Below are 12,309 nucleotides of genomic sequence, written 5' to 3' on the forward strand. Positions count from 1 at the left end.
TTCTATTGTTTCTTTGTGAATTGCTTATTCATTGTGTCTTCCTAATCCTTTCTAACCTCCTCTGATTCCTATAGTTATCATGTAATATTTTATATACCCTACTTAATTATTCATTTTTTAATAGCAACTTCTGTTCTACATTCTGCAAAAAACTTTACCAGTGCTGGCCTTTTACTTAGGATCCTTGTATTCCTTTCACTTTGCCTATATTCTAATATCAATCCTTGATAGGGAAAGCAATCTCTAGCCTGCTAGTTCAAAATAATTCTTTGCATCTTCCATTTCTATTATCTTTCCCCTTCTAATTATTTGCTCCCAATACCTTGGGTTCCTATGCCAGTTTTCCCCAGTAAATTCCAGTCGCCTCTTGCATATTCTCTGTACCTGTAACTGCAGTCACCAGAATGCTTCTCCATTCTTATGTTGGCTTAATTCTTAGAATGTTTTCTGCTACTTTATTAATATAATATTCTGTATGGTTATTGCTGTTCTCCTTAACGATCTACAGCGAAAATCCCAGTGTATCCTTATTTCTTGAACTTCTCCACTGTTTCATCATCCCTTTCCACTTTGAATTATAGCTTCCTGCTTGTGCTATGTATGAGCCTCAACTGTGAAGCTCTGAAATATCCCTTCAGATCGGGTAATCCCAAATCATCTTCCTATTTGGAAGGATCAGCTTATCCCACTTGACTGTTGCCGCCTTTCCCTCCCAGATAATTGGTATCTACTTATTGTAGCTAATTAAAACTTTTTCAGATGATATAAGAATGCCATTTGGTCTTGATTAAATGTGCAAAAGCAACCTTTAAAGCAAGAAAGCTGAAGCACTAATAAAACATCACTTTGGGACAAGAATGTGATATAAAAGAATTTGAGCAAGAGGGGAATATATAAACATTTGGGAATGCAAGAGGGGGAATATATAAACATTTGGGAATGCAAGAGGGGGAATGTATAAACATTTGGGAATGCAAGAGAGGAATGTATAAACATTTGGGAATTGATGAAGGATCAACAATAAAACATGAACAAATTTGAATAAAACTTACTAAGTAATATTTTAGATGACTTAAATTAATCCTGAAAAAAGCACTGACATCTAGGAACCGAAGTTCAAGCTGTAAATCAATTTGCTCTTCCTGTCCTAACTTACAGTTTTGGAGTGATTGACTGGCCCCAAAAGGTGTTTGATAGATTAGACAGGAAAACGAGAAGTTATGCTTCATGCTCATCAAATGATTTATAAAAATCCGTGCATACCAATCTTATATATTCCCCGTTCAAAAGGAGGTATGGGCCTCCTTGAAATTGATTACATGTTTAGATCTGCAATTGTGGGACTGCATACATATCTGCTGACCTCACAAGACCCAAATACAGTGAAAGTTTTGAAACTTGAGAATAAATCTAAGATGTCTTCCCTTCTTATTGAAGCAGAAGCTTATTGGCATCAAGCGGGATTGGAAATCAAACCAGAAGTAGATAAAAATCAGGTAGCAACTGAATGTGCCAAAAATCAAAAAGAATGTAAGGTAAAGGATCAGATGAGAAGGCAAGAAATGTATATAAAATGCATAAATATAGTTGCAAGTACAGAAAACTCATGGGAGAACTTAATGTTAATCAGGAGTGAATGCAGGAATGGTTAAGGAGAGGCCAAGTCAAACCAAAAGATGAAAGGTTAATATCGGCAGCCCAAGATAGTGGGCTTATGTACACTTTGGTTTACAAAGTCCATTGAACATGTGGGAGAAACTGACAAATGTAGGTTTTGTAAAACAGAATTGGTAACAGTCGCACACCTTATTGCTGGCTGTGATATACTAATGGCAGAAGGACTGGATGCTGAAAGGCATAATAATGTGACAAGACTGTTTTGTTGGAGATTGTGCAAACATTATAATATTGAAGTAGCTGAAAAACACTGGAAACATGAGCCACAAAGCATCATAGGAAATGATGAAATCTACATCACATGGTATCGCCCATTACCAACAGTTCAAAAGATAGCTGTGAGGAAACCAGATGTAGTAGTCCATGAAAAGAAGACTAAAGTAGCATTTATCATTGAAATCGCTGCACCCACTGACCGTCATAAAATATCAGGATTTCCTGGCAGAAATGAGAGCAATGTGGAGGAAAGAAACCCAGACAGTTCTAGTAGTAGTAGAAACAATGGGTCTTATAAAAAAGCAACTGCAATCGTATTTAGATATGTTACCAATACATTTAACTCTGTACAAATTGCAGAAGGTGTCATTACTGGGCACACTGCAGATGCTGCGAAGAGCACTTCTGCCTGACAAAGATTAAAACAATACTATTTTCATGAACTTTAATCATACTTCAACTTGGGAATGGGGTCCATTCCTGTTGTGGTATTAGAAACCCAAAAGATATGGAGAAATTAGAAAGGTAAAGACCAATGTTAAGAGCCTTGGGCCGATCAAGGTTGCAAAGGACTGCAAATATGGGGGCAAATCAGACACAAACTTCTCATGGAAGGATCCAACACAGACAAATGACTGGTGCTAAAGTAACGGACCAAAACTCAGTGCCAAGAAATGCATCCTAGTGCCTTTTAGGAAATTGCTATTCAAGCTAATTACAACATCAGTAAATACCCCCCCCCCCCCAAGAGTTGACCCTGTAGTCAGGGATCTGGGAACATACGTAGACAGTAATCTGACCTTTGACCAACATGTGGCCAAGGCAGTAAGAAAATCATTCTGTCACCCAACTTGTAAGTAAGGGCATGACATCCAGGAGCAAGGAAGTCATGGTGCCAATTTATTCAGCCCTTTTCAAACCCATCATTGATTATAATATCCCTTCTGCATGTTCCTGACCAGACACGTTTGCAACAGTTGGAAAGTCCATAAAGGTTCCTTACCAAGAGATTCCAGGGTAAAAAAATGGTCTTGTACGGGTCACCTTGAAACCCTATCTCTGTACTTCTTGTTCTACAGATTAGTGAGAGGACCTTTTGCACAACCACAAAACTAACAGCATCAGAGGCACTAGATCCAAGGTTTCTAAATTTTGCTTGCCACATAAATAGGACTTGTTGGTGAGGCACCTATCTCAGAAGATTCTCATGCTCTGGAATAGGCTCCCCATCCATATGAAAGATTCCATCCCTAACCTTATTTAAGCATAATCTTTGACTTGTGGATGGGAAGTCGGAAATTTGCATGGGCTCTGGCCACCCATGTCCCTGATAAACAGAGGCAGACAGTAATTATGCCCAAACTAACGTACTGCATCCCACACACACACAACCTTTAGAAACTTCCTAATAAACGCCCAAGATACATAGTGACACAATTGGGTTGGGTTGTGCGGCTAGGCTTATAAACTCTCTGGTGGTTACCCTAGTATATACCTGTGAACCTATGATCAGTGCACTACTCCATTAACAAATAAATAAAACTACTAATACAGAGCTAATACTACTTTATGAACATAACTTGAATAACTTTTCAGGTCTTAGAATTCCTGTTTTTTATAACATTTTCATTTTGGGATGTTAAAATGATTCCTTTTGATGGTTTAATAACAAGTTTTCTTTTCCTTCCTTTAGCAAAATGAAAGAAACATGGATGAAATACTGATTTCAACCCTACATACCCCTACCCATGGAGCTGTAGCAAAACCACAAACACAGGTAACAGTTTCTCTGCAGTAGATATTTACATTTCATGATTTTAAGTAAATATATGCTTTTTCTAAGGAGAACATAAGCCCTCTGATAGATATGCGAGTACAATATGTAGCATTTATTGTAACTGAAAAAGAGTTTTGGGGTGCCTGCTGCTCCTGGTCTGCATTAAGTTGCATCTAAACTTTAGGAATTCATGTCTTTAAGTCGAACTTTTTAGTTGTGACTTTGTTATGCTATCTGTAAGATGTACAGCAACCAGACTGTGACGCATTTTTCACATCAGTCCTAATTTCTGTTCATATTTCTATCTTGCTTTGCATAGTTTTCCATACTGCATTCTAGTTAAACTGCTGCATTTGTGGGCACTGGATACTTTATCAAAATGAGCAGTAGTTTTTAAAGTGTTGTGACCATTTTTTTTTTTTTTGCAGGAAGTGACCAGCACCCAGCAGTCAGGTGATGAAGACTTTGGAAGAGGTCCATGGATGATGATGAAAACTGAGCAGAAACTGAATGAAAAAGACCCTTTCTGTTTCCTCAGAACATGCAGCGTTATCATGGTGCTTCGGAAGGTGATGTATTTGTGTGTGTGTGTGTGTGTGTGTGTGTGTGTGTGAGTTTTCCTTGCATTACTGAGCTTGTGACCTCCTTCACCACTAATCAGTGGCGTTTCTATTTTGGCTTGGAAAAGTAGATAGCAGCATAGAAACCTGGTTGCATAAATTCTAAACACTTCAAGGTTACCAGGCATATGAACCGTATGAGTAGTGTATTGGCCTTTGGGGAGAAAATGTACATGTTTTAGTTGGCACTTAACAGAAAGTGAAAGGGCATTTGTTTGACAGAGCTCTGAATATTAAGGATGATAGAAGCCAATGTACTATGTGGAAGTAAGTAAAGTTTGTGATTATAGAGTGATCATGAAAAGGGAAACAAAAGTATCTTGAATTAGTAAAATCTATAGAAGTTGACCGATACTACTTTAACTGCTAACTGAGGTTTTGAAAGTTTTCATGCTTTAAAGTTTTTGTGCGGGGGTTGGATTCCTAAATTACATGTTGTGCTTTCTAAGTAAGCAGAAAAGTAATTTGTCCAAGTCATCAAAATGAGGTAATCATGAATTTGGAGCACTTGTCAACAAATCATCAGTTTGCTGTTGCAAAGTCATGACCCTGTATCTTTCCCACCCAGCTATAATTGCGGTTTGGACATGAATGTCCATTCTGCTATGACCACTCTGTCAGGAAATGAAGTCTGAGTCTTTAACATCCAGCATATTCAGTTTTATGACTTTGTGTCTGCAATAGCCAGCCACCGTGGTGATAAGGTGCAGCTTTGGGAGCCCTCTATTGCACTTGTTTCTTAAAGTTCATCATTGGTGTTGCATCATTTGAAAAATAATTTTTATTACTTAATACAGATTTCAGCAGCATGCTTAAGCAGGCAGGGTAGTGAAAATATGTTGTGTAAGATGAGCATGCTGACCTTGTCTGATACAAAAATAGCACAAAATGACTGTTTATTCCAGCAGTTCATAAACAAACTGCACAAAGTAAACATGTTGGTACACATTATGTACCTATTTTGAGTTTGCTTGTGACTGTCTTAGAAGCCAGTAATGTAGCTTGGCTTTTAAGAACTTGAAACTTTTAAAGTGACACAAGTTAGTATTGGATGACAAAAACCAATGTCATTTTTTGGTGAAAATCTTTAACTGATACAAAGGTCTGCTGATCTTTTATAGGAATCATAATGCGTGAAATTCAGGTTTCACCATGTGCCTGTAATTTGCATGACATTAACGCCTTAACTTCAGCCATCAGGTCCAGTGACAATTGGCACTTGATTAGTTGATCATATTCAAAGTGTGTGTTTAAATCTGGGACTATTTCCCAAGCTACCAGTCCTCACCACCTTTTACCCCACAATACAGTACTCAAGTCCCTTCTCCAGATCTCTTTGGACAGACCCAGGCTACACAGCGTTTTTTTTGAAAGTTGACAGTCATTCTTCTGCCACAATGTTCTCATGAGCTGAGGTCTTCCTGCAGGTCATTTTTTATTTTAGTTAGGAAGGATTTATTACCAAGCCTAGCTTCAACTTCCACCCCCTTCTTGGTTCCAGTGACTTTTTTTTAGATTTATCTCCTAGGCGGAGAATTTAACTCAGATTATTTCTGTGGACTTTAAGTGGATGTTCCTGATGATGTATTGTTGCAGTTAGTACATTGTGAATTCAGCTGTTCTTCCTTCTTTCCTAAGGCGGTCTCTGTTATTTCTCTAAAGCAGACCATTCAGCTTCCTGTCTTCTTTCCAAAGTCAGAAACCAGTGACATTTGTTGAATGTTGTGGATGATCCTAGATGGCTGACTTTAAAGGGAAAAAACATGTAACTTAATGGAATCACCTGTTTTCCTTTCCTGAAGGGAAAACAGTACTAGATAGACCACTTTGCTATGGCTGGCTATGTACATTGCCTTTTCTCTGAAAGTTCATAGGTGGTCATTAGGCTGATGACCTGCAGGTCTTTATAAGCCTAGCCATGTATGCCCAAATATAATACTAGAGAAACGCAATATAAAGGATCTTGCCTAAACTCGAGATCTTAGTTAGCAATGACTGCCTATATCTAGGAGGGTCATAGGTGAAATACCTGGCAGGAATTTACAGTTTCCCATCCAGCCATCCAAACTACTCTTAAACAGGGTCATAGAGGGGCTTTGTTTGATATGAACTGGTAGCCTATTCCAGAGGAGTGGCAACCTATGAGAGACCTCTGTCTCCCCAGCAGGTCCTATTTATGTCGCAGGCCAGGTTAAGGTCCCTGGAGTGGAATACCCTTGTCCCATTTGACTTGCAGATATGCAGCATTTCCCTTAGGTTTGGGTCTGAGATTCCTTTGTAAACCAATCACAAGTAGTCTCCAAGTAGTCTATATGCTACTGAGTACAGTGGCAGTGACATCAGTTTGTCAGTGTATGACACGTGCTGGAGACCCTGAATTTTCTTGGTTAGAAATATCTGAGGTGTCTCAAGTTGCTGCGGGTGCCAGGTAAAGTGCATACTAAGGGACGCATTGTATTCAATTATTGACCTGATGAGTACAGGAGTATTATAACCACTTTCGCTCTTGAGGCAATGCCTTTGCTAATGGGGTGTATGATGTAGAATGCTTTCCTTGCCATAGTAGACAGTTCAGGCTACAGTCAACTTGCATTCCCAGTTCTCTCACTACTGACTTGTTACTTAGGGTGTTATTATTTATATGATAGTCTGTAGTGATATAATTTTTACCGAAGGAGATGATAATGCATTTTTTTGCATTGAGTTTGAGTCCATGGCTTTGGCACCAATTATTGGTTTGTGCAAGTCCCTCTTGAAGTATATTGACATTGTTTGGGGATTCTATGATTGCATCTAATTTGCAGTCATCTTCAAACTTAGTCAGCCACAGCCCCTCTGTTTTGGCCTGAACTTATGAGAAGTATATTTCAAACAATAGGGGGCCCAGCACTGACCCCTGTGGAACCCCACTGGTGACAGGTCTGTTAGCTGAGGTAAAGTCCTCAACTTTGATTGAGTGTGATTTGTTGGTGAGCCAGTTATCAACCCACCTGACAACAAAAGGGTTGATATTCATCTAGGAGAGTTTATCAATGTTGCCTGAATGTGGGATTGTGTCGAGGCCTTGGCTAAGTCAAGGTAGGCTGTATGACAGATTTGCCTTCATCTATGGCTCTGGTGATGTTTTCAAAGAAGTCCACCAGGATTAACAGGCATGACCTGCCTTTTACAAAACTAAACTTTCTGATCAAGGGTTTGGAGATCACAGATATCCTTATTTATAAGGTCCATGATGTTTTGTTCCATGGCCTTACAGATAAGGCTGGTTAAGCCTATACATCTGTAGTTCCCAGGGTCTGTTGTTGTACCTCCTTTATGAAGGGGGATGACTGTTGCTGTTTTCCATTCAGCAGGGACAAAACCAGTACTCAGGCTGTGGTTGAAGAGAGTACCTAATGGATTTGCTAACTCGTGTTTTAGACCATTTACAATACAACCTGGGATGTCATCGTCCCATAGAGGCTTTGTTTTTGGCCTTAGAGAGAGCATTTATGACTTGCTCATTTGGAGGTGCAAGGTGGGGGAGTGTAGTAGGAATACTTTGTGGGAATGTTTGGAAGGGACAAGGGGTGAAAATTTTGCCAAACCTGTTCGCTAATAGGTTAGCTATTTTCGCAGGATCAGTGCATGTGATGATGTCCACAGCTAGTTCAGCACATGTTTAGGTCCTACCTTTTAGGTTACAGATATAGCTGAGGAATGCCTTATGGTTATCCTTCCTTGGCTATGGTTGCTAATTTTTTTTTTTTTTTTTTTTGAAGTTGCCCGTAGTGGATTTTTGCAAGTTGCCTTATTTGTTTAGGCAGAAGAAGCTGTTCTTCAGTCCTGGGACCTCTTTTAGTCTTAGACAGCAACTTCTTCCTCTTGTTGTACAAGTTATTAATGCTAGATGTCCACCAGGGAGGCTTGTTTTTTTCTTGAAGATCTTGTTTTGATCCTGTCTGGTACAGCTGTGTCAATACATTTGTGTAAGTGTTTGTACAGGGCATTTGTGTGTACCCTGGTATAGTAGTCAATGCCATCTGTGGGAACAGGAGCTTGGGAATTATTTGTGCCATCCCTTAGGAGGGTATGATTAGCATTGGTGAAATTTTTTAGCCTGATTTTACCTAAGCGGGTTCAGGTGTTATATCTGCTTCAAATGAGACTGATTTGTGATCAGATTTATCCAGTGAGGGCCCTATAATTTTGGTGGTACAACTGTCACCCTTGTTGGCGAGGACCAAGTCGAGAATATTTGAGCCCCTTTTGGTGTTGCATACTATTTCTTCCAGGGTATTAATGTTAACAAAATCCAGGATCCTTTGTGTGTGTGTGTGTGTGTGTGTGTGTGTGTGTGTGTGTGTGTGTGTGTGTGTGTGTGTGTGTGTGTGTGTGTGTGTGTGAGGTAAAATTGCCCATGACTAGAGTGTTTGATTGTAGTTTGTTTGACTCAAGTATGTCCAAATAAACAGTGTGGGTATTGTTGGTTCATTGAAGGAGTCTATACTTAATGATGACTTTGAAGGGGGGGGGGGGGCTCTTACCTACAGTTAATTGAACTTGAGTAATCCCATGGAGTTTTCCTGTCTAACCAGTCTAGAGGTGTATTTTATCTTTGATGAAGATAGATGCTTCTCCTTTGGTTCTCGCACATTCATTTTGCAGTCTGAAAGTGTGGAAGGCATACAGCCTTGAAAAGCCGGGGTACTCTCTGTGGCCTGGAACCAAGTTTTTGGACTGCACAGATGTCAACGTCCTCCAGGGAGAGGAGTGCTTCCAGAGAGTGCAATTTCTAATTTAAACTCCTAGCGTTTAGCAGCATAACCTTTAATTTATTTGAGTGTGATATTTTCACATTGGAAATTTTGTTTGAGGCCTGTCTGAAAAAGGGCACTGTAGGGGAGGCAAGTATCTTGGCCAGTAACCAAAAATCAAGAGTTGACAGCTGAAGACCATCTCTGGCAAAGCAGCATGGTCTAGCAACCATGTCATCCCTGACTAACAGGAACTAGATCCCCTTAGAATGACACCAGAAACCAAGTTAATTGTTGAAGTAAATCATTTTTTGTTTATATTTTAGTACCATCTTAGCTGACTGTGGTGGTGGTGCTGCGGTAGCGTTGTCACCTCATAGCAAGACGTTGTCCCGTTCGATTCTCAGCCAGAGCGTCTTATGTGTGGAGGCATACGTGAATGGGGTGTGCCTTCGTTGAAGGTTGTGCGTCAGGGCTGGTAACCTGGTACGTAAAAAATCCACTACCAATCATTAGCGGACCGGAGTTCCGCTATGGCGACCCCTAACCGGGAAAAGCCGAAAGACGCACACAATGTTAGTACCATCCTAGGTGAGGGTAGAATGCTACTCAAGGCTGACATACCCACCTGGGGCGCATGTTTATACAGCTCAGTCATGTCGCTCATCATATAGTCCAGTGAGGTACGTGTCTCGTCATTCACAGCAGCATGAGCTGCAACAGAGTCATAACAGTACTTGTTAACAGACTTGAGTGCATGTGTGATCTGACAGATTCTGGCACCCGATAGACAGTTGACCATAACCTTCTCCTTTTTCAGCTTGGTGAGTGGGACATCCATGTTTCTCACAATGGAGTCACCTCTGAATAATAAATTTGGTTTAGATGTGCTTTGCCTTGGGGGCTTGTTTGGTGAGACACCTGTGCTTGTATTTTTATTTGTACTGAGTGCCGTAAGTGCTATATTAGGTGTAACATGTTTGTGTTTGGAAGGTCTCCGGTATTTAGGTAGGTTTCTTGTGAGTACCTCTGTGTATGATGCTTTATATGTTGAGTGCATGATTTGCATAGGAATTCTAGTATGTGAGCTGACATGTTCAGTGTTACTTTTGTGTGTGCGAGAGAGCAAGAATTTCAGATTTAGTGTAGATGCATCTCTCACAATTTGTACTTGAGTGATTTAGGAGTAGAGAGTTGTCAGTGTAGAAGAACAAAACACCCATTCACAAATTATTTTATTTGACATTTGTTTACCGGGGTGGTCTGACTGGGTCTACAGAACCCATTTTCAGCAGAGGCCCAGGGAGAAAAGCTCCACATACAGTACAAATACAGTATAATCCAGTACAATAGAAATGACATTAGAAATACTCTACAAAAATAAGTTGAAACCGTTACAAGATTACACACCTAGACAATTCTATAGAGTTAAACCCTAGATAGTGATAGGCACTCTCACCATATACACAGCCTATGAGTAGACGGTGTCCAAGAAGAGTATGTCGGTAGTGTAAAACCTAGATAGTGATAGGCACTCTCACCATATACACAGCCTATGAGTAGACAGTGTCCAAGAAGAGTATGTAGGTAGTGTAAAACCTAGATAGTGATAGGCACTCTCACCATATACATAGCCTATGAGTAGACGGTGTCCAAGAAGAGTATGTAGGTAGTGTAAAACCTAGATAGTGATAGGCACTCTCACCATATACATAGCCTATGAGTAGACAGTGTCCAAGAAGAGTATGTAGGTAGTGTAAAACCTAGATAGTGATAGACACTCTCACCATATACACAGCCTATGAGTAGACGGTGTCCAAGAAGAGTATGTCGGTAGTGTAAAACCTAGATAGTGATAGGCACTCTCACCATATACACAGCCTATGAGTAGACGGTGTCCAAGAAGAGTATGTAGGTAGTGTAAAACCTAGATAGTGATAGACACTCTCACCATATACATAGCCTATGAGTAGACGGTGTCCAAGAAGAGTATGTAGGTAGTGTAAAACCTAGATAGTGATAGGCACTCTCACCATATACATAGCCTATGAGTAGACCGTGTCCAAGAAGAGTATGTAGGTAGTGTAAAACCTAGATAGTGATAGGCACTCTCACCATATACACAGCCTATGAGTAGACAGTGTCCAAGAAGAGTATGTAGGTAGTGTAAAACCTAGATAGTGATAGGCACTCTCACCATATACATAGCCTATGAGTAGACGGTGTCCAAGAAGAGTATGTCGGTAGTGTAAAACCTAGATAGTGATAGGCACTCTCACCATATACATAGCCTATGAGTAGACGGTGTCCAAGAAGAGTATGTAGGTAGTGTAAACCCTAGATAGTGATAGGCACTCTCACCATATACATAGCCTATGAGTAGACAGTGTCCAAGAAGAGTATGTAGGTAGTGTAAAACCTAGATAGTGATAGGCACTCTCACCATATACATAGCCTATGAGTAGACAGTGTCCAAGAAGAGTATGTAGGTAGTGTAAAACCTAGATAGTAATAGGCACTCTCACCATATACACAGCCTATGAGTAGACGGTGTCCAAGAAGAGTATGTAGGTAGTGTAAAACCTAGATAGTGATAGGCACTCTCACCATATACACAGCCTATGAGTAGACGGTGTCCAAGAAGAGTATGTAGGTAGTGTAAAACCTAGATAGTGATAGGCACTCTCACCATATACATAGCCTATGAGTAGACAGTGTCCAAGAAGAGTATGTAGGTAGTGTAAAACCTAGATAGTGATAGGCACTCTCACCATATACATAGCCTATGAGTAGACGCTCTCACCATATACATAGCCTATGAGTAGACGGTGTCCAAGAAGAGTATGTAGGTAGTGTAAAACCTAGATAGTGATAGGCACTCTCACCATATACATAGCCTATGAGTAGACGGTGTCCAAGAAGAGTATGTAGGTAGTGTAAAACCTAGATAGTGATAGGCACTCTCACCAGCCTATGAGAGATGGTGTCCAAAAGTGGTATGTAAGTAGTGCACTCTATGACGTTAACTATTCTAGTACATGAACAAAAGATTGTTGGTTTCAGTTAGGAAAGTAATAGCCAGAAAGTTAATGATGCAGAAAGACAGTGAGAGAGCTAAGAATAGAGACATTACAGCTTGACCAGTAACTTAAGGATATGGTATAAAAACAGATGGAATTAGGAAAGCTTTAGGCTCTTGCAGACTGTGAGGGAGTGAAATGTGACAGAAGCAGAGAATGGGGCTAGTGTGGAAGAAGAGGAAAGAGCTGAGCATTAGGCAGGC

At 40.1% G+C, this 12,309-nt stretch overlaps 1 protein-coding gene across 1 annotated transcript in view; it reads left to right on the forward strand.

Moving 5' to 3' along the window:
* HROB (homologous recombination factor with OB-fold) overlaps nucleotides 1–12,309 on the forward strand; it is a 235,232-nt gene that overhangs the window by 114,938 nt on the left and 107,985 nt on the right. The window contains exons 4-5 of the mRNA XM_044054952.1: nucleotides 3,587–3,670; nucleotides 4,099–4,239. Coding sequence (XP_043910887.1) covers nucleotides 3,587–3,670; nucleotides 4,099–4,239 — 225 coding nt within the window. The remainder of the gene's footprint in view (nucleotides 1–3,586; nucleotides 3,671–4,098; nucleotides 4,240–12,309) is intronic.

Source organism: Protopterus annectens, chromosome 13.part0 (genome assembly GCF_019279795.1).
Source record: "Protopterus annectens isolate FY-2018-M chromosome 13.part0, PAN1.0, whole genome shotgun sequence".
NCBI classification, from domain to species: domain Eukaryota; kingdom Metazoa; phylum Chordata; order Ceratodontiformes; family Protopteridae; genus Protopterus; species Protopterus annectens.